We start from the raw sequence: 23,466 nt of genomic DNA, 5'->3' as shown, positions 1-23,466 counted from the left end.
ATATATATATATATATATATATATATAGAGAGAGAGAGAGAGAGAGAGAGAGAGAGAGAGAGTGCACTTCTGCCTCTGGAAAGATGGAATAGAAAGGCAGCCCTGCTGATAGCTTGATTTCATCCCAGTGAGACCAATGTGGCTTTTGACCTACAGAAGTGTAAGATAATAAATTTGTATGATTGAACTAAGGTTAAGGTTTCAACCAATCTGGTTTAGTCTATCTGTATTATTCAATCAAAAGTAAGCCTTATACAGACAGTGGATTGTTGGATCTTTTTTTTTTAACTTCAATTTATTCTACCAATCTCTGCCTTTTAATTGAATATTTTGTGGTTTTACATTTAATGTAATAAAGTAGGCTTTAGAACTGACATTTTCTATTTGTTTTCTATACAACTAATGTCTTCTGTGTTCTTTTATTTTTCCACTTCTGCCATATTTTGTGTTACACATGCATTTTCTAGTGTACCATTTGAGTTCCCTTTTTCTGATTTCTAAATGTTATGTTCTTCCTGTTTTCCCTAGAGATTAAAATTAGCGTCTCAACATAAAACAATCTAGTTTAGATTGATACTAATTTAATTTTAATAGTTTACTAAAATTTGGTTTTAAAGTTTTTTTATAATATGTGACTTCTTCCTCATCCCCTCATTATTATTTATTATTATCATATAAATTAAATTTTTATACATCTATGAAGTTGTATTTCAAATCATATGAGAAAGAAAGGCTTTTATAAAAATACATTGATGCTTTTCATTCATTATGTTATGCTTATCACAAATGTAACCACCATCTGTCACCACACAATGCTATTACAATACAATGGTTTATATTCTTTATACTGTGCCTTCTATTCCCATGACTTATTCACTTCATAAAGCCTGTATACTTAAATTTTAAAAAATAATAAATAAACAGATAATATACAGCAAGATGGCAGAAGAATAGGAGTCCTCACCTCACCTGGCCCCACCAACTTACCTGGATAACTTTCAAACCATCCTGAACACCTATGAATTTGACCTGAGATTTAAAGAGAGAAAAGCTGGGCAGCCTAGGTGGCTCAGCAGTTTAGCGCTACCTTCAGCCCAGGGCCTGATCCTAGAGACCTGGGATCAAGTCCCATATCAGGCTCCCTGCATGGACTCTGCTTCTCCCCCTGCCTGTGTCTCTGCCTCTCTCTCTTTCTCGCTTTCTGTGTGTGTCTCTCATGAATAAATAAATAAAATCTTTTAAAAAATGAGAGAGAGAGAACAGCTGGAACACTACAAAGACAAGAGTTTTTGCTTCTAACAAGGTAGGAAGGTGGAAAAAAGTAAAATAAAAAAGAATCAAGTCGGAGAGGGGGCCCCATGAGGAGCTGGGATAAGGGGGCAGTAAGAGCCTCCAGGACAGGAAAGCCCAGCCCCGGAGAAGCAGGAACTTTAAAAATCCGCTCCACTTAAAGGATCTATCCCACAAGAGGACCTAAAAATCATGAATATTTATGCCCCTAATGTTGGACCTATGTCAATTAATAACCAAAGTCAAGACATGCTTAGATTAAAATACACTAACAGTAGGACTTCAACATGGCACTTTCTGCAAATGACAGATCTTCTAAGCACAACATCTCCAAAGAAACAAGATCTTTAAATGATACACTGGACCACATGGATTTCACAATATTTACAGAACTTTACATCTGAATGCAACTGAATATTCATTCTTCTCAAATGCACATGGAACTTTCTCCAGAATACCACAAATCAGCTCTCAATGGATACCAAAAGATTTTGGGATTGTACCCTGCATATTTTCAGACCACAGTGCTTTGAAACTAGAGCTCAATCACAAGAATAAATTTGGGAGAAACTCAAATACATGGAGGTTAAAGAATATCCTGCTAAAAGATGAATGGCTTAACCAGGAAATTGGAGAAGAATTAAGAAGATTCATGGGAACTAATGAAAATGAGGATACAACCATTCAAAATCTTTGGGATACAGCAAAAACAGTCCTAAGAGGGAAATACATTGCAATACAAGAATCCCTCAAAAAATTGGAAAAACTCAAATATGCATGCTAACCTTACACCTACAGGAACTGGAGAAGAGAAGCAAATAAGAAACTACACCAGGTAGAAGAGAGATAATAAAGATTCGAGCAAACTCAATGAAATAGAGACCAGAAACTGTGGAACAGATGAACAAAACCAGGAGTTGGTTCTTCAAAAGAATTAATAAGATAGATAAACTCTAGCCAGCCTTATTAAAAAAAAAGACTCAAATTAAGAACATCATGTATGGTGATCCCTGGGTGGCTCAGTGGTTTAGCACCTGCCTTTGACCCAAGGCGTGATCCTGGAGTCCTGGAATCGAATCCCATGTTGGGCTCCCTGCATATCTCTCTCTCTCTCTCTCTCTCTCTCTCTCTCTGTGTGTGTGTGTGTCTCATGAATAAATAAAATCTTAACAAAAAAGAACATCATGAATGAAAGAGGAGAGATCACAACCAATACCAAGGAAATACAATTGATTATAAAAATGTATTATGAGCAGCAATATGCCAATAAATTAGGCAATCTAGAAGAAATGGATGCATTTAGGAAAACCAAAATATACCAAAACTGGGACAGGAAGAAGTAAAAAACCTGAACAGTCCAATTACCAGGGAGTAAATTGAAGCAGTCATCAAGACACAAAAGTCCAGGGCCAGATGGCTTCCCAGGGGAATTCTATCAAATGTTTAAAGAAGAAACAATACCTATTCTGCTAAAGCTATTCTGTAGGATAGAAAGTGATGGAATACTTCCAAACTCATTCTATGAGGCCAACATCACCTTGATTCCAAAACCAGACAATGACTCCACAAAAAAGGAGAATTATAGACCAATATCCCTGATGAACAAGGACACAAAAATTCTCAACAAGATACTAGCCAATAGGAGCCAACAGTACATTAACATTATTCACCATGACCAAGTGGGATTTATCCCTGGGATGCAAGGTTGGTTCCTCACTCGTAAAACAATCAACGTGATAGATCACATCAATAAGAGAAAAAACAAGAACCATATGATCCTCTCATTAGAGGCAGAGAAAGCATTTGACAAAATACAGCATCCATTCCTGATCAAAACTCTTCAGAGTGTAGGGATAGAGGGAACATTCCTTAGCATCTTAAAAGCCATCTACAAAAAGCCCACAGCAAATATTCTCAATGGGGAAAAACTGAGAGATTTTCCCCAAGATCAGGAACATGACAGGGATGTCCATTCTCACTACTGATATTCAACATCTTAGCCTCAGCAATCATACAACAAAAAAGAAATAAAAAGCATTCAAATTGGCAAAGAAGAAGTCAATCTCCCCCTCTTTGCAGATGACATGATACTACACATAGAAAACCCAAAAGACTCCACCCCAAGATTCTAGAACTCATACAGCAATTCATCAATGTGGCAGGATACAAAATCAATGCCCAGAAATCAGTGGCATTTCCATACACTAAAAATGAGCCTGAAGAAAGATAAATTAAGGAGTCAACCATTTTCAATTGCACCCAAAAGCATAAGATACCTAAGGATAAAGGTAATCAAAGAGGTAAACAATCTATGCCCTAAAATCTACAGAACACTTCTTAAAGAAATTGAGGAAGACACAAAGAGATGGAAAAATATTCCATGCTCATGGATTGGCAGAATTAATATTGTGAAAATGTCAATGTTACCCAGAGCAATTGACACATTTAATGCAATCCCTATCAAAATACCATGGACTTTCTTCAGAGAGTTAGAACAAATTATTTTAAGATTTGTGTGGAATCCGAAAAGACCCCAAATAGCTAGGGGAATATTAAAAAAGAAAAGCATATCTGGGGGCATCACAATGCCAGATTTCAGGTTGTACTACAAAGCTGTGGTCATCAGGACAGTGTGGTACTGGCACAAAAACAGCCACATAGATCAATGGGACAGAATAGAGAATCCAGAAGTGGACCCTCAACTTTATGGTCAACTGATATTTGACAAAGGAGGAAAGACTATCCACTGGAAGAAAGACAGTCTCTTCAATAAATGGTGCTGGGAAAACTGGATATCCACATGCAGAAGAATGAAACTAGACCACTCTCTTTCACCATCCACAAAGATAAACTCAAAATGGATGAAAGATCTAAATGTGAGACAAGATTCCATCAAAATCCTAGAGGAGAACACAGGAACACCCCTTTTGAACTTGGCCACAGTAACTTCTTGCAAGACACATCTATGAAGGCAAGGGAAACAAAAGCAAAAATGAGTGATTGGGACTTCATCAGATGAAAATCTTCTGCCTAGCAAAAGAAATAGTCAACAAATCCACAGGGCACCCTACAGAATGGGAGAAGATATTTGCAAATGACATATCAGCTAAAGGGCTAGTGTCCAAGATCTATAAGGAACTTACTAAACTCACCACTCAAGAACAAACAATCCAATCATGAAATGGGCAAAAGACATGAACAGAAGTTTCACCAAAGGTGACATACACATGGCCAACATGCACATGAGGAAATGCTCCGCATCACTGGACATCAGGGAAATACAGACCAAAACCACAATGAGATACCACCTCACACCAGTGAGAATGGGGATAATTAACAAGGCAGGAAACCACAAATGTTGGAGAGGATGTGGAGAAAAGGGAACCCTCTTACACTGTTGGTGGGAATGTGAAGTGTTGCAGCCAGTCTGGACAACTTTGTGGAGGTTCCTCCGAGTTAAAAATAGAGCTACCCTATGACCTAGCAATTTCACTACTGGGGATTTACCCCAAAGATCCAGATGCAGTGAAAAGGTGAGACACCTGTCCCCCGATGTTTATAGTAGCAATGTCCACAACAGCTAAACTGTGGAAGGAGCCTTGGTTTCCATCTAAAGATGAATAGATAAAGAAGATGTGGTCTATATATACAATGGAATATTACTCAGCCATCAGAAACCATGAATAACCATCATTTGCTTTGATGTGGGTGTAACTGGAGGGTATTATGCTGAATGAAGTAAATCAATTGGAGAAGGACAATCATTATATGGTTTCACTCATATGGGAAATATAAAAAATAGTGAAAGGAATTATAGGGTAAAGGAGAGAAATTAGGTGGGAAAAATCAGAGAGGGTGACAATACATGAGAAAGTACTAACTCTGGGAAATGAACAAGACTTAGTGGAAGGGGAGGTGGGCCGGGGGATGGAGAGACTGTGTGACGGGCACTGAAGGGACACTTGACAGGATGAGCACTGGGTATTATAGTAGATGTTGGCAATAAAACCCCAATAAAAATATAGATAAGTAAATAAATTTTTTAAGTTTATTTATTTATTTATGAAATTACAATTCAAATTTGAAAAAAGATACATTTATATTATTTTTTACAGTTGCCTATGTGCTATCTGACCTCTATTAATTACCTGAGAAGCCATTTTTAGTCTTATTGAATATCTCTTGTACATGATGAGATATTTTTCTTTGTTGTTTTGAAGATTACCCTTTCTTTATTGTCTTTTGTCAGTTTGTGGTTTTTAGTTGTGTGGAACAAGTGGAATTTATTCTACTGGGAATTTATTGAGATTCTTGAATATGTAGATTCATATTTGACATTATATTTGGGATTTTGAGGAAATTATTTTCTTCAAGTTAGCTCTTTGTCTCTTTCTTCTTTCATTCTGGAGCTTTCATTACACGTATGTAAATACACTTGATGGCACCCGAACTAAAGCTGTGTTTATTTTCCTTCATTCTCTCTCTTTCTCTTTTTTTCTTTCAGTTCCTCTGTTGGAATCATCTAAATTGACCTGTTTTAAGTCTCCCTGTTCTTTCTTTGGCCAGTTCATATCTGCTGTTGACGCCTTTTGTGTATTTTTTGTTTCACTTAATCTGCTTTTCATTTCTATGATGTCTATTTGGTTCTGTATAATTTATATCTCTTTTACATTATTATATATTTGGTGAAATCTAAGGAATTTTAGATATTAACTAACTAATTCTAAAATTTCAATAGAAAAGGAAAGGAATAAAATTTAGAGAAGTTTGGAAAAGAAGAACAAAGTTTGAAGACTTATATTACCTGATTTTGTATACTACTAGAAATCTAAATCAATCAACACAATGTTATTGTCAAAAGCATACACATATAGATCTATGGAATAGCACTGAGCGTCTATAGATAAATCTACACTAACATAGTCAACTGAATTTTGACAAAAGGAAAAAGATCGTCTGTTCAATAAGTAATGATGGGAAAAATTGGACATCCATAAGCAAAAAATAAGTCTAGACACATACCTTAACACCTTACATAAAAACTACCTAAGCGGACATTGACATAAATATAAAATGTAAAATTTGAATATTTTAGAAGAAAACATGAGATAAATTTCGGTTCATTTGGGGGTAGCCCAAAAGTATTTCTTAGATACTACTTCAAAAGCACGACCTATATAAAAGAAAAAAAAATGAACAATGTAAATTTATTAAATTTAAAATAGTTTGCTATGCAATTAGATACAGCTAAGAGAATGAAAAGATAAGCTACAAACTGGAAGAAATATTTGCAAATCACATTTGAACAAAGACTGTACCCATAATATATAGAGAATACCGAAAAGTCGACAATAAGAAAACAAATCTATAAAAATAGGTGAAAGACAAACACTTCACCAAAAAAGTGTATGATGTCAAATATTCATATGAAAAGATGTTCCACACAATTAATCATTAAAGAACTGTGAGGTAAAACTACACTGAGAGATGAATACATACCTGTTAGAATAACAGTTGGTGACTACACTATACATTGTATAGAATTATCAAATCAATATACTGTACACCTGAGAGTCATTTGACATTGTATGTTGTTTATATTTCTTTTTATAATATTTTATTTATTTGAGAGATTGTATGAGTGGGCTAGGGGCAGAGAGACAAGCAGATTCTCCACTAGTGAGGAGCTGACAGGGTTCTCAATCCCAGGATCCCAAGACCATGACCTGAGCTGAAGTCAGATGCTTTATTGACTGAGCCACCTGGGTGCCCCTGCATGCTAATTATATTTCAATAATAATAATAATAATAATAATAATAATAATACACATAGAAACGTAGTATACAAAGTGTTGGTGAGGTGGTGGAATAACTAGAAACCTTATAGTAAGTGAAATGTTGCAACTACTTTTTATTTATTTTATTTGTTTATTTATTTATTCACCAGAGACACAGAGAGAGAGAGAGAGGCAGAAGTAGGAGAAGCAGGCTCCATGCAGGAAGCCCAATGTAGGACTCGATCCCAGGACTCTGGGATCACACCCTAAACCAAAGGCAGACACTCAACCATGGAGCCACCCAGGTGTCCCGGTGCAACTTTCAAATATAGTTTATTGGTTTGTAAAAGGTTCAATATACATTTGCCATATATATTAGCATTTCCACTTCTAGGGTGTGGGAAAATATGTACACACATACACAGAATCTGTACACGAAAATTTATAAACTTATAAAATTCATAATTGCCAAAATCTGAAGACAACTGAAATTTCTTTCAACAGGTTTATTCATAAATAAGCTATTATACATTCCTATTTTTTTTAAAAGAAGAAATTGATTCATGCAACAAGATCGACAAATCTTAAATGGTTACATGTTGTATTATATCATTACTATTACTTTGGGAAAGGCAAAATTATAGGAGGAAAAAGAGCATTTGGTGGTTGTCATGGGTTAGGGACTGGATGAAACCATTGTCAATAAAGAGGTAGCATGGGAAAGTTTGAGGAGTAGTGGGCACAAGACTATATGTTTACAAAATTCAATGGAACTATACTCTAACAAAAGTAAATTTTTGCTCTATATAAGTTTTTAAAAATCATCAGGATGTGAAAGGAGAGATGAAATTCATTCTCTGCCAAATGAATCTCATTATCTTACAGGGACAACATATGACCACACTAAAATGGGTAGGGGGGAAAATAACTGTCCCAACTAACAATGTTTTGATGTGATCCTCTAAGGCTAAAGATAAAAAAAAAAATTTTGACTACCATATTTATTTCTTAAATGTCCTTAATTCCAATCTTGGTAAATAAGGAAATGATGATTTTTTTTATAAATGCTGTAATAAATGTGTTATTATTATGTAATTTCTCCATATTTTCTGATTTGTTATGTCCAAAGTTTTCTACTCGGTTTTCAGGCAATATTAATCACCATGAGATCCCATCCTGTGTAATTCATCTTATTTGAAACTATCTTGTAACCTGCTTTTCTGATTCCCTTCATAGGGGCCCCTTCAAGGACCATGACACACTGCCATATAGGGGCATACTTCCTTCTGATTTTTCTATGCTTCTTGCTCTTAACCTTTTTCTCTGCCTCTGTGTATGTATGTTATTTTTGGCCCCTTTCCTCCAAACTCTTGATCAAGTTGACAGTGATTAACATGTAACCTATATGAATAGAGGATATTTTATGTACAGATCTTTGTTTTGGGGTTCACAGTATCACACTAATCTTCATTTCAGCATCAAAGTTACTTTTTTTCTGAAACTTTACTTTCTACGTAATTTATAAATGCAAGTTAAAGCATATTGTATCTCTATCATATATAAGTGAAAGTTGAAGCCATTTATGGAAAATCCTGAGACTGACACTTGCTAGAAAAGAGGTTTCTGGATGGCAATTTTGAATAGTACCTGATATTTAAAAGTACATATATATGTAAATATAATACAGTATTATTCTATATTATATAAACAATTCAATAAATATATACATATATTTATTTTTAAGACTTTATTTATTTATTTATGAGAGACACAAAGAGACAGGCAGAAGGAGAAGCAGACTCCCTATGAGGATCCTGATGTGGGACTCAATCCCAGGATCCCAGAATCACGACCTGAGCCAAAGTCAGATGCTCAACCACGGAGCCACCCAGGCACCCCATATACATATATTTAATTTAAGGTGATATGTTTGGGGTCTTATGGACCCCTACTATTGTAAGTTTTTGGAAGCTGGAGATGAAGGAATAGGTAAATTTTATTGCCATTCTCAAAACCATACTCACTAACTTGAATTATTTACTTTCTCCTATGATGTATCATGTCTTCTTTAAAGATTAATTTATTTATTTGAGAGGGAGAGAGGGAGCACAGGAGAGAGAGGTAGAGAAAAAATTTCCAGGAGACTCCCCTCTGAGCAAGGGTCTGGACATGGGGCTAGATCCCACAACACTGCAATCATGACCTGAGCTGAAATCCAGAGTCAGAGGCCTAACCCCCTGAGCCACTCAGACACCCTGCTGTATCACATCTTATTTACAAATATTTATTCAGCAGTTGCCATTATGAATATATATATTTATATATTTGTGTTTGTGTGTGCATGTGTGCAAATTATACTAAGAATAGCAAAGGAAATATTTATTTACATCTATCTTTTTTAAAGAAAGAATTTTATCTGAAAATCACAAATATTTACTAATTTTCTACTATTATGGTGTAGTAGACATGTATAAGACAAGGCACAAGAATTCAAAAGTCTTGCCTTCTATTTGGGAGGATCTTTTTTTTTAAGATTTTATTTATTCAACAGAAACACACACAGAAAGAGAGGCAAAGACATAGGCAGAGGCAGCGGGAGAAGCAGGCTCCATGAAGGAAGCCCAATATGGGACTCCATCCTGGGACTCCAGGATTACATGCTGAGCCAAAGACAGCCGCTTAACCCCCCTATCCTAACCCACCCAGCATCCCTATATGGGAGGATCTTATACTGGCAAACACACACACACACACACACACACCAGTCACCACACAATGGAAGGCACTATAATTAAACAATATTTCAGTTCAGTAAAGGGTTTTCTAAGAGACCAACATGGACCAAACTATTTGCTGAATTTTTCAGAAGATAGAACATAGTAATCTCTGAACTACAGATAAAATCCACATTATCAGGAGTGTACAAGAGAGGCAGATCTGACCAGAACAAGTAAACCATGGAGGTGAGGTTAGAACACATGCGTGGGGTACATTTGACATGTGACAGTCAAACAGAAATAGAAATTTGTTTTCTGTATCATGACCTTCCCATCAACAGAGCAGTAGTTTATGAGTTCTAGTCTTAACTTTAAATATGTAGAATGACAGGACTCTTTTCTCATTTACAAATCTAGATGAAAATAGAAGAACTGGTTAAAAAGCTGAAAGAATGGCATAGTCTGTGGGTAACTAAAATTTGTTATTTCTTACCTAAAATTTCAGGAAGTTGGTTTAGTAATAGTAGGCTTTCTACCTAAAGACTTCCTCAGAGTCCATTCAGAAGCTGTTTGAAAAGACCCTACAAAAAAGATTGAGTGATTAAACCAAAAGTGGACAAATCAGTAGATGTCAATTTTGTCCATTGAAAAGGATCCTCTAGTTGCTGCATAGATGAACGAGTGCTATGTCTGCCAGACTCCAATCTGTGCTTAAGATGCTTCATAATGGTTTCCAATCCTGCACGTAATCAATATTCAAGTGCGTTACTTAATTACATAGCAACGGTTTCTTTGTAATCCCCTTGCTTTCCCTAGACATACCTAGTAACCTTTGTTCAAACCATAGTGCATTTTCAATTAATATATCAAAAGGCTTAAGCTTTGATATGTTTAGAAACTTTTGACTTGGAAGTATGTTTTGTAAAGAGACTGATTCCTGTGCTTGACCTCAGGACCCTCAGTAGAGGAAAGAGAGTACTTTATTTTAGATATATTAAAGCCTTATCTGTATTTGTTATTTCAATGCTGACTCTGAGTGTTTAGTCCATTTTATTCAAATGTGTTCAATTTTCTGCCTCAAGACTATTCAAGTTATTTCCTCTGAGTGATGACAGATCTTTACAAGAAGACAGTAAAGGTCAGAGCTGAGTCAGAAGCTAAATATCCCATTTTACAAGCACAGTCTCCAAGGTACTCAGACAAAGAAGAGAGACATTTGGACTTGTTTCCAAGTGAAAAATAAGTGTCTATATATTTTTATATAATAGTCTATATGGATAATTAAAGCCTGTGTCTATTGCATGCTATTGTTATTTTAATTTTTATTCCATATTTTCAAGGTTACAAATAAAATTTAAGTATTTTACCTTTTTGTTATCGAATAATTTTTTGAAGCAAGTATCTATTCATAAATGATTGTTTCCCTTTCACTACTAAAGCCAGATATTGAGGGTTTTAACACTATTTTTCCTTCTCTTAACAATTGGAACCCTTTAGATACTGCTTAAATTTAATTTTAGAACACTAAAATGAACAGTCATCATCATATATTCAATATATCCTTTTAGGTCTTTCTTCCTTAAAGTGTATTATGGAAATAAATTTATTTTTGGTGTTTCTGATTTAAACTTTTAACAAGATATCTCACATTTGTATTTATTTATCCATGAATTGCATAGTATTCTGCAAATATTTAGGAATGTTTCAATTACTTTCTTTACTTCAAAATGCTATTTTAAAGTAATTAAAATTCTGCCCTTACCCACGGCTAAGGTAATATTATTTGTCGTTTTTGCACAATAATAATTGATAGTTCCTTTCATTTCATTCCCTTTCCATTCACATTTGTTTACTTGTTTTAAATGGTAATTAGGAAAGCAGTTGATTTTCATAGAACTAAACTATGTTGGAAAACAAATCCAGAATTTTTTTTTAATGTGCAACTCTATAACTGTATTTTATTATTCATCATTAGATAAGAATATGCTCTTTCAAAATAGCTATATTTGAAGTGTTCCTAGTTTAAGATGAGCTTATCAGACCAGGAAGAAATGAATTGATCAAAAAAACTTATTTTCTTAAATTTTAGTATTGTCATTTTGCTTCAGCCTGTGGTTAGTTCCATGTTCGTTTAGTGCAGAGAAGTGTGTCTTTTTTTATAATAAATTTATTTTTTATTGGTGTTCAATTTGCCAACACACAAAATAACACCCAGTGCTCATTCTGTCAAGTGCCCCCCTCAGTGCCCGTCACCCATTCACCTCCACCCCCTGCCCACCTCCCCTTCCACCACCCCTAGTTCGTTTCCCAGTTAGGAGTCTTCATGTTCTGTCTCCCTTTCTGATATTTCCTACCCATTTCTTCTCCCTTCCCTTCTATTCCCTTTCACTATTATTTATATTCCCCAAATGAATGAGACCATATAATGTTTGTCCTTCTCCGATTGACTCATTTCACTCAGCATAATAACATCCAGTTCCATCCACGTTGAAGCAAATGGTGAGTATTTGTCATTTCTAATGGCTGAGTAATATTCCATTGTATACATAAACCACATCTTCTTTATCCATTCATCTTTCGATGGACACTGAGGCTCCTTCCACAGTCTGGCTATTGTGGACATTGCTGCTAGAAACATTGGGGTGCAGGTGTCCCGGCGTTTCATTGCATCTGTATCTTTGGGGTAAATCCCCAGCAGTGCAATTGCTGGATCGTAGGGCAGGTCTATTTTTAACTCTTTGAGGAACCTCCACACAGTTTTCCAGAGTGGCTGTACCATTTCACATTCCCACCAACACAGTTCAATGGAACAGAATAGAGAATCCAGAAGTGGACCCTCAACTTTATAGTCAACTAATATTCGATAAAGGAGAAGTGTGTCTTATGAGCAGTAAGCAAAGAAGATGTATTTAATCTCAGGGCTGGCTAATTCAATTACAAAACTGATAAGACAAGAGGGTCCTTTTGCCTTTCATTTTTCTCATTAGGGGTGTAACCCTGAGACAAGCACTGTGTCCAAAGGGAAATTAAAGATTTTCTTCCTCTCTCCAGACTTCCAAGCCCTCTAAAAAAAAGGGGTGACCATTTACAGAAAACATTTGGTGATTTTATTGTGATGAAACCTGAAGTCCAAACCTGTCAGGTTTATTATGTATATTTCCTATCAACCTTGAAATTCAAATATTGTGGTTCCTTCTCAAAAGTTACACCCTGTCATGCCTGTGCAAAAGAGCCAATAGGGGGTTGTTGAAAGAAAGTCACCTAAAGGCAATTGTTGACTGCAGAGTTGACAAATTGTTGGATGGAAAAAAAATTAAATGGATGATGTGGAGACTGGTTAGCTATCTGATATATCCAAAATTTTGGTCCACTTGGCTATTTGAGCTAAACCTTTGACCTCTCCCTGTTCAGGAGGGCAGGAGGCTGACAGATACCATCTGCTCCCTGGGAAGAAGTTGTGTAAGAGATATAGAGAGCCTTAATCCTTCAGAAACTCTGATTTGGGACTGTGAGGATAGAAACCCTTTATCAGCAGCAGCTGCTACCTATTGTCCTGCATGCACTCACCCATTTCTTCTTGTGGAGATACATCTATTTATCTTCTGCAGAATAAAACTGCCAAAATAAAATATTGAAAAACTAATGAATAGATAATACATAAGCAAACGTACAGACTAGATGATGCCGAAAAAAAAAAGCCTAACATGAATAATTGGTGGGGGGGAAGGAGCCAGACATGAAAAAGAAGACATAGAAAATAAGAGAGAGGAAATATTTGAAGTAATAACCACTATGAAATTTTCAAAACTGATAAAAGATATCAACTCAAAAATTCAAAAGCCTATATGAATTGCTATCAGGATGAATGAAAAAAATAATTTAAAAACAGATAAACACAGTGAGGTAATCAGTAAACATTAAATAGAACACTCCAACACAGACCAAGCCCTGCATGGATCTCAGTTTCTAGATCTAAGGTCCTTAAAATTATCTAACTTCCCTTCTGGTATTTGTGACCAGTGGGGTTGACCAGTTAGTTTGGCAACCGGAGCCCAGGTTGTACACATCTGGCCTTTGTCTTTGTTTCTTTCCTTTGGAGTGCTTCCTAACTCTCCATTCTACACATAATGTAAACTAAATGCCCCACATAGCTCTGGATCCATGCCTATGGGTCATCCTCAGGTCCAGTGGCAAGGCCTGCTGCTGGGAGGGCAGCCTTGCCAATGTATTGCTCCTGCTCACTTATCTGAGCTTGGACCACAAGAATGATGCTGATGCACTGATGTTTGGTGACTCTCACTCACGTTGGACACAAGAAGAATTAAGAGATCTGCCTTATTGAACAGATGGCCCCATCTGTTATCTCACCACAGGGCTACCACTAGTTTGTAATAACTAAGGCATTCTCCACTTTGTGCGCCAGTGCCACTGGCCTTCTGTGTGATCACCTCAGTCTATACCACATGGTAGTCAGTCATCCAAGGCTTTCAAGACCATTGATCAGCAAAAGCAACCAATTCTTCTCATCAATGTCCTCCCTTGATTTTGAATGATAAAGTGTCACTGTGCTCTTGATTCTGTCTCAGCCATGTTGGATGAGGTATACTCATTCTTTGCATAAATGACATGGCTCTTCTTAAACCCTTCCATTCTTCCTGTTGGAAGTCTTCTTAGAAGTCAGGGATGTGGGTCTACATCCAAACAGATCACATTCTAGTAATGTAGTTTTATGATCTAAAAAGTTCAAGAGAAGATATGGTTGGAGAATATATTATTCTATGCTTATGCTATAAAATTCCAAGTAGTAAAATTTAATATAATCTGAATATGAATTATCCTTTTTTCTTGCATACTCTGGTTTAGACCTCTATTTATGATTATCATAAATGAAAGAAAATAAACACTTCTGAAAGTTATTAGAAACTAATACAGGCAGCCCAATGGATGAAGCTCAATTATGTCATCTAACCAGCAACAAATCAATAGTATTAGGAAACAGCAACAAGAAAGAAGGTATGTACTGTTTTTATACAAACAGGTTTCAAAGATGCACAGCATTGTGAATAATTGCAATGTTCCTTCTTTTTTTCCTGGTAGAAAATAGATATAAAATTAGTTAGGAGTAGCAAATTTTAATGAGAACACCAACTGAGTTTGATATTAGTAATATGGATGAATAAGAATTTAGTTGAGAACACCCTACCATAAAATTATGAATAGCCAGTGGTCACACAGACATTTGATTATGAGCTACTCCTAGAAATCAAATCTCCAAATCTCTTAGAAGAACTACAAATGACTGTTGTATAATTCTGAAAAGATTTATGAATATTAAAGGACTTACACATTCTGTTATTGGTGTTCAAATGAAGATTGGTACAAGAAAACCTGGTGCCAAGCGGGTGGAAAGGTGAGAAATGAAGCAGAAATAGCTGGGAGGGCCACAGTGCCTGTCACATTTTGAACAGTTCCTGAAAATTCCAGTGTGCGGTTATTCTATTTAAGGTTGATTGCAGAGGACATTTCTCCTTACCATAGCACCTGCTGGGCCCTAATTCTTTCTGACTTACAAATGTCATGAAGCCTATTTACCTCCATATAATATATGATAAATATTCAAATTATACAGGAAGCCAGAATCATTGCTTGCTTTTCAGCTTCTCTTGGCAACATTTTAAGACCTTGAGTCATGCAGTGATTTTCCCTTGCTGTGGTCAAGCATTAAGGTATTTTAAGTTATAATAAATCATCTTGCACAATATGTGCTATACAACTGTTCAAAAATAACTCTAAACTGATATAAAAATGAGTTGTACTGGAAAAAGAGAAAAAATGGGGGGTACCCTCTAGTTCTATATAGTATAAATCTCTCGACTTCCCCTGGAGCTTTCCAGCACTGTTCGGTCAAGAACTTGCTCTTTCCCAGTTTTTCCAACTGGTCTTCTGGGGGAGAGGCCTGCTGTGCTGACCCTCAGGTCTGTGTACCTGGGGGAGATGCCCTGCCCCCTGCCAGGTGCCAGGCTCAGTGGGAGCTATTTATCCTGTGAGGCTCCTGTTCCCTGGTGGCCCTGCTTCATCCCAGGCACAAAGTGACAGAAGGAGGAACAACAACACTGGCAGTGGCCAGCTCACCAGCTCTAGAGTCAGCTCCCTGCATAACTACCACAGTCCCCCAGTCCACACTGGCCTAGATGCTCTCGGGGCAGCGCGGGTATACAATGGAATATTACTCAGCCATTAGAAACATGGATGGAACTGGAGGGTATCATGCTAAGTGAAGTAAGTCAATCGGAGAAGGACAATCATCATATGGTTTCACTCATACAGGGAATATAAAAAATAGTGTAAGAGATTATAGGGGAAAGGGGAGAAAATGAGTGGGAAAAATCAGAGAGGGTGACAGAACATGAGAGACTCCCAATTCTGGGAAAATAACAAGGGGTAGTGGAAGGGGAGGTGGGCGGGGGGTTGGGGTGACTGTGTGTGGGGCACTGAGGGGGGCACTTGAGAGGATGAGCACTGGGTATTATAATATATGTTGGCAAATCAAACTTCAATTAAAAACTAAACATATAAAAAATAACTCTTAAAATATTAAGACAATTAAATGACTTTCCACGCCACAGAACTTTTCTGCATCTGCCTCCCAATAGATTCATCAGGCAAGGTTTACTCTCCTTGTATTCCAATTAATTTCCTTATTGGCTTCCAGATCACCTCTCTGCATTGTCTGCCATCCACCATACCTGCAGCTTTAGTGTCTCCTTCTCAGTACTTTCTGCAGCGCTCTCCTCTTTCTCTTCTGGAGAGGCTAGTGTCCCAGTTGGAAGCTCTTCTCTTCTTTATGTGAATATGCTTGCAGAGCCACTATCATTTCAATAACTGTTTCTATTTTAATATGTTTCATACACTTACCTCCTATCCAGACTTCTATCTCAACTATAGATCCATTCATCCCACTACCACTGGATACCCCATATCATTGCTTCAAAATCATACTCACTAACTTGCTGCAAACCTCATTCATTATTACCCACAAATCCCTCATCTTCCACTCCAAAACTGTTATTTGTTTCTTATCCAAATGAAGATATTATCTGCCCCTTTGTTAAGATGATTATCAAAGCTTATGGATTTTGCATGGCTGTTCCTTTTTTCTGCTGCAACACTGGAAAAGTTTGAGCAAAGAGTATTTGTGTACAGAAAAACTTCTAGACTTAGAGTGACAACAAAGATATGGAGAGTTCTAGAAGATAAAACCTGTTGTTTTACAGTTTTTTTCTTTTTTTATTTAAAATTAATAAATTTTTATTTAAGATATTTGACATGTGATTCCTTCTGCCGCCAATCACCATAGTTCCACCAAAGCCAGAGTGATGATCTTCAAAATAGCACTTTTAAAACAAACTTTTGTTCAATCCACAGCTGTCACTGTCCAGAGGTCTTCTCGGATCTCCACTTGAATATGGACATACTTCAAAAACTCCCCACTGTAATCTTTGAGGTCCAATTTCTTTAGAGCCCCATTTAGGGTCTAAATAGATAAATGATCTTCCTGGTTCTCAAACATCCTCTAAACATGAATGAGTTCAAATCGTATTCACCCCTAAACTATCACACCCTAGAACTGTACAGATTGTTGGGATACGCCAATACCTTTAAGTCCAGACACTGTTTTCAAGTGAAAAGCCTTAATATTCATATTCCTATCTCTTCCTTTTCAGACCATTCTATCCTCTGTCCCATGTTTTTGGATTTTGATGCTCTCTTTATAGACGAAGCAGCTTCTTCAGTATATTCCTCTTGTCCTAAATACAGCAGATTCATTTTCTTTGGTATTTCAGAACTTACTATGAATTCATTATTGTCCACCAATTTGATATCACAACCATCATCATGTTCAAGAGTTGTTGCAGCCTCTTCCACTGTTTCTGACTCTTCAATAGGAGAGAGAGATCCATCATCATCCAAGTATTTGTATCTACGACTGTCAAAATCTTCCCTTTCTAAATCTTCACCAACATTCATTTGTTTCAAGGATTCCTTGAGATAGTATTCATACTTCAATTTTTCAAGGTAGTTGAAAAATCCTCTTGCCACCGCTTGCTCAAAGCTTGAAATCTTTCTCCATGGTAATGGCTTTTTTACATTCTCAGATTCTAAAAATGGGAACCCAGATCCTTTGTCTTTAACTTGTTTCTTATTTATTTGGGAGCGTCTAGTGGTTTTTCTTCCTTCTGGTCTTCCCCTTGGTCTTTCTTTTGGCTTATATTTCCTCTTTTTACGTTTCTTTTTTTTTTTGAATCTTTCAAAAATAGCTTTTAAAGTCAGTGGTCTTGGTTCAAAAGAGGAGTCACTAGATGAATCCCTTGCTTCAACACCTCCAGATGAACGAACAAACTTTCTAATAGGGTTTCTTTGCCCCTGTTTTGGTGAGTAAGGGACACACTGAGTCTTAAATAAGCTGCTACCAGAAGAATTATCACTTTCATTGTCAATTTCTACAGCTGAATTAGATGCCATTATAGGTTGAGAAAATTCGTTACTTATTCTCCCCCAAGTCCTCTCCAAATTGTATTCACCACTTGTTTGCTTCAGAGTTCTCAACAACCACGCGGAAGGAAAGTACAGTTTTTTTCTGAGGACAGTGTAACCTAAAACAATTGGTATTAATTTATTTGCTATTTATTTTCATACAACATTGCTGAGTAACTTTTATTCATCTAATTATTCTATGAGAAAAGCATTAAGTAAAAATATAAAGAGTATCAAGCACTCCATTAGGCAAAGAGGTAAAAAATGCCTGTTTCCTGTTACCAAGGAGACAATCTAACCATCAGAAAGGGGACCCTTTCTCAGGCCTTGTGAATGGAAAAGGAGTATATATTTTACATTTCTACCTACACTGCACTTGGTCATTGACTAATATTGCCTGAATTAGAACATAGACTTGGGCAATGTTTTATGATTTTTAAAGATTATTTTGATGGTAGGACACTCTGCACTCAGGTGGATGAAGGGCAGAACATTTTTATGACTTGTTCCAAGCAAGAGAAGATTGCCAGGCAGGGTCAAATGCAAGATTGGTCCTGGGACCAATAGGAATAGCAAACTTCAGCTTGTGGATGGCATGGGTGTAGAGTTGGCCAGGTTTGATGGCCTCCCTATGGATTGGCTAATTTGAGTAATTTCTTAGTCTCAGGGGCAGAAAGGTTGTCCTTTGTTGTCTGATATCTGGCCCTGACAGATTACAGCTGGTGCATAGTAGCTCTGTCTGTAAGATCCTGATAAGGGAAGTGTTTCAAGTGTGGATTTATTCAGCTACTCAAGAAGGGGAATTGATCAGCCTCTCTAACCAGGATCCCAAAATTGAGTCAAGATGGCATTAAAAACAAACCAAACCCCCCCCAAAATCCTATATTATGAGCAAGTGATTTGTTAATCAGATTTTTGCCCTCCTTGTCTTACATTATGATATCTACAAGCTACACAATTCTTTTTTTTTTTTTACGAAACTATGTAGTACTTGATTTCAGTACAAAAACAATAGAACAATATCAAGTAAAAGATAGAATTCTAAATTTATGAACATATGTGGACAAAGTAACAAGTAAATTATACTTTTTCCTGTTAATACAGTGGTATAATGGATATATATAAATATATATATATGCATATATATTTTTATTGTTCAATTTGCCAACATATAGCATAACACCCAGTGCTCATCCCATCAAGTGCCCCCCTTAGTGCCCATCACCCAGTCACCCCCACCCCCGGCCCACCTTCCTTTCCACCGTCCCTTGTTCCTTTCCCAGAGTTCAGAGTCTCTCATGTTTTGTCTCCCTCTCTGATATTTCCCACTCATTTTCTCTCCTTTCCCCTTTACTCCCTTTCACTATTTTTTTATATTCCCCAAATGAATTAGACCATATAATGTTTGTCCTTCTCTGATTGACTTACTTCACTCAGCATAATACCCTCCAGCTCCATCCATGTTGAAGCAAATGGTGAGTATTATCATTTCTAATGACTCCCAGTGTTTCCCGATTGAGAATGATATTCATTGTGGGCTTTTCATAGATGGCTTTTAAGACATGGAGGAATGTTCCTTCTATCCCTACACTCTGAAGAGTTTTGATCAGGAATGGATGCTGTATTTTGTCAAATGCTTTCTCTGCATCTAACTAGAGGATCATATGACTCTTGTTTTTTCTCTTGCTGATATGATTAATCACATTGATTGCTTTATGAGTGTTGAACCAGCCTTGCATCCCGGGGATAAATCCCACTTGGTCGTGGTGAATAATCTTCTTAATGTACTATTGGATCCTATTGGCTAGTATCTTGTTGAGAATTTTTGCATCCATGTTAATCAGGGATATCGGTCTGTAATTCTCCTTTTTGGTGGGGTTTTTCTCTGGTTTGGGAATTAAGGTGGTGCTGGCCTCATAGAATGAGTTTCGAAGTACTCCATCACTTTCTATCTTTCCGAACAGCTTTAGTAGAATAGGTATGGTTTCTTCTTTAAAAGTTTGATAGAATTCCCCTGGGAAGCCATCTGGCCCTGGACTTTTGTGTCTTGGGAGGTTTTTGATGACTGCTTCAATTTCCTCCTTGGTATTTGCCCTGTTCAGGTTTTCTATTTCTTCCTGTTCCAGTTTTGGTAGTTTGTGGCTTTCTAGGAAAGCATCCATTTCTTCTAGATTGCCTAATTGATTGACGTATAGCTGCTCAAAATAAGTTTTTAAGATCATTTGTATTTCCTTGGTATCGGTGGTGATCTCTCTTTTCTCATTTATGAATTTATTAATTTGAGTCTTTTCTCTCTTCTTTTTAATAAGGCTGGCTAATGTTTTATCTATCTTATTAATTCTTTCAAAGAACGAACTCCTGGTTTTGTTGATCTGTTCCACAGTTCTTCTGGTCTCGATTTCATTGAGTTCTGCTCGAATCTTTTATTTTTATAATAAATTTATTTTTTATTGGTCTTCAATTTACCAACATACAGAATAACACCCAGTGCTCATCCCGTCAAGTGCCCCCCTCAGTGTCCATCACCCATTCACCCCCACCCCCCGCCCTCCTCCCCTTCCACCACCCCTCTTCTTTTGCTGGGTGTAGGATCAATTTGCTGTTTTTTTTCTCCAGGTTCTTTAGGTGCAAAGTTAGCTTGTGTATTTGGGTTCTTTCCAGTTTTTGAATGGATGCTTGGATTGTGATGTACTCCCTCCTCAGGACTGCTTTTGCTGTATCCCAAATATTTTAAATGGTTGTATCTTCATTCTCATCAGTTTCCATGAATCTTTTTAATTCTTCCCTAATTTCTTGGTTGACCCTTTCATCTTTTAGCAGGATGGTCCTTAACCTCCACGTGTTTGAAATCCTTCCAAACTTGTTCTTTTGATTTAGTTCTAATTGCAAAGCATTATGGTCTGAAAATATGCAGGGGATGATCCCAATCTTTTGGTATCGATTAAGACCTGATCTGTGACCCAGTATGTGGCCTATTTTGGAGAAAGTTCCAAATGCATTTGAGAAGAATGTGTATTCAGTTGAATTTGGATGTAAATTTCTGTAAATATCTGTGAAATCCATCTGGTCCAGTGTATCATTTAAAGCTCTTGTTTCTTTGGAGATGTTGTGCTTAGAAGACCTGTCATTTGCAGAAAGAGCTGTGTTAAAGTTACCAAGTGTAAGTGCATTATTACCTAAGTATGTCTTAACTTTGGTTATTAATTGATTGATATACTTGGCAGCTCCCACATTTGGGGCATAAATATCGATGATTGTTAGGTCCTCTTGTTGGATAGATCCTTTAAGTATGATATAGTTTCCCTCCTCATTTCTTACTACAGTCTTTGGGATAAACTTTAATTTATCTGATATGAGGATTGCTACCCCTGCTTTCTTTTGAGGACCATTTGAATGGTACATGGTTCTCCAACCTTTTGTTTCCAGGCTGTAGGTGTCCTTATGTCTAAAATGAGTCTCTTATAGACAGCAAATAGATGGGTCTTGCTTTTTTATCCAGTCTGAAACCCTGCGCCTTTTGATGGGGTCATTAAGCCCGTTCACGTTCAGAGTTACTATTGAAAGATAAGAATTTAGTGTCCTCATGATACCTATTCAGTCCCTGTTTTTGTGGATTGTTACCTTGGACTTCCTCTTTCTTTTACAGAGTCCTCTTTAGTATTTCTTGCAGAGCCGGCTTGGTGGTCACATATTCTTTCAGTTTCTGCCTATCTTGGAAGCTCTTTATCTCTCCTTCTATTCTGAACGAGAGCCTTGCTGGATAAAGTATTCTTGGCTGCAGGTTCTTCTCATTTAGGACCCTGAATATATCCTGCCAGCCCTTTCTGGCCTGCCAGGTCTCTGTGGAGAGGTCTGCTCTTAATCTAATATTTCTTCCCATAAAAGTTAGAGATTTCTTGTCTCTTTCTGCTTTAAGGATCTTCTCTTTATCTTTGGAATTTTCAAGTTTCACTATTAAATGTCGAGGTGTTGAGTGGTTTGTATTGATTTTAGGGGGGGATCTCTTTATCTCCTGGATCTGAATTCCTGTTTCCCTTCTCAAGTTAGGAATGTTCTCAGCTATGATTTGTTCAAATACATATTCTGGACCTCTGTCCCTTTCGGCGCCCTCGGGAACCCCAATTACACGTAGATATTTCCTTCTGAGGTTGTCATTTATTTCCCTTAACCTATCCTAATTTATTTGAGTCTTCTTTTCATAACCAACAAAATGGTTGGTGTCATATCTTTTTTTTTTCTCTTTTTAAATATTTTTTACTGGAGTTCAATTTGCCAACATAAAGTATAACATCCAGTGCTCATCCCTTCAAGAGCCCCCCTCAGTGTCCCTCACACAGTCCCCCCGTCCCCCGCCCGCCTCCCCTTCCACTACATCTTGTTCATTTCCCAGAGCTAGGAGTCTCCAATGTTCTGTCACCCTCACTGATATTTCCCACTCACTTTCTCTCTTTTCCCCTCTAATTCCTTTCACTGTTTTTTATATTCCTCGAATGAATGAAACCATATAATGATTGTCCTTCTCTGATTGACTTGCTTTACTCAGCATTATGCCCTCCAGCTCCATCCATGTTGTAGCAAATGGTGGGTAATTGTCGTTTCTAATGGCTGAGTAATATTCCATTGTATACATAAACCACATCTTCTTTATCCATTCATCTTTCGATGGACACTGAGGATCCTTCCACAGTTTGGCTATTGTGGACATTGCTGCTATGAACATTGGGGTGCAGGTGTCTTGCCTTTTCACTGCATCTGGATCTTTGGGATAAATCCCCAGTTGTGCAATTGCTGGGTCTTGAGCAGTTCTATTTTTAACTCTTTGAGGAACCTCCACACAGTTTTCCAGCATGGCTGTACCAGTTCACATTCCCACCAACAGTGCAAGAGGGTGCCCCTTTCTCCATATCCTCTCCAACATTTGTTGTTTCCTGTCTGGTTAATTGTCCTCATTCTCACTGGTGTGATGTGGTATCTCATTGTGGTTTGGATTTGTATTTCCCTGATGCCAAGTGATGCAGGGCATTTTCTCATGTGCTTGTTAGCCATGTCTATGTCTTCTTTGATGAAATTTCTTTTCGTGTCTTTTGCCCACTTCATGATTGGATTGTTTGTTCTTGAGTGGCGAGTTCAATAAGTTCCTTATAGAT

The 23,466-nt window shown here is 37.0% G+C and overlaps 2 protein-coding genes across 6 annotated transcripts in view; one reads left to right on the top strand and one right to left on the bottom strand.

The window, feature by feature from the left end:
- GABRG3 (gamma-aminobutyric acid type A receptor subunit gamma3) overlaps positions 1-23,466 on the top strand; it is a 712,386-nt gene that overhangs the window by 450,950 nt on the left and 237,970 nt on the right. The gene's annotated exons all lie outside the window — the stretch shown is intronic.
- Positions 17,093-18,406, bottom strand: LOC112653267 (TATA box-binding protein-associated factor RNA polymerase I subunit D-like). 3 transcript variants are annotated; one of them, XR_007409599.1, is made up of 3 exons: positions 17,441-18,406; positions 17,276-17,355; positions 17,093-17,221 (listed from the first exon to the last, which is right to left on the bottom strand). XR_007409599.1 is itself a non-coding variant. In XM_035714140.2 (2 exons), exon 1 carries the CDS (start codon positions 18,305-18,307, stop codon positions 17,483-17,485), a length of 825 nt encoding a protein of 274 aa, XP_035570033.2. In that variant the 5' UTR covers positions 18,308-18,406; the 3' UTR covers positions 17,093-17,355; positions 17,441-17,482. The 3 variants fall into 3 exon arrangements, 2 of the variants coding, with proteins under 2 accessions (XP_035570033.2, XP_035570036.2); XM_035714140.2 differs by having other exon boundaries at positions 17,093-17,355; XM_035714143.2 differs by lacking the exon at positions 17,276-17,355 and having other exon boundaries at positions 17,093-17,274.

The sequence above is a fragment of the Canis lupus genome, chromosome 3 (genome assembly GCF_003254725.2).
Source record: "Canis lupus dingo isolate Sandy chromosome 3, ASM325472v2, whole genome shotgun sequence".
Taxonomy (NCBI): Eukaryota; Metazoa; Chordata; class Mammalia; order Carnivora; family Canidae; genus Canis; species Canis lupus.
This window is presented reverse-complemented; position numbering and strand designations above follow the sequence as displayed.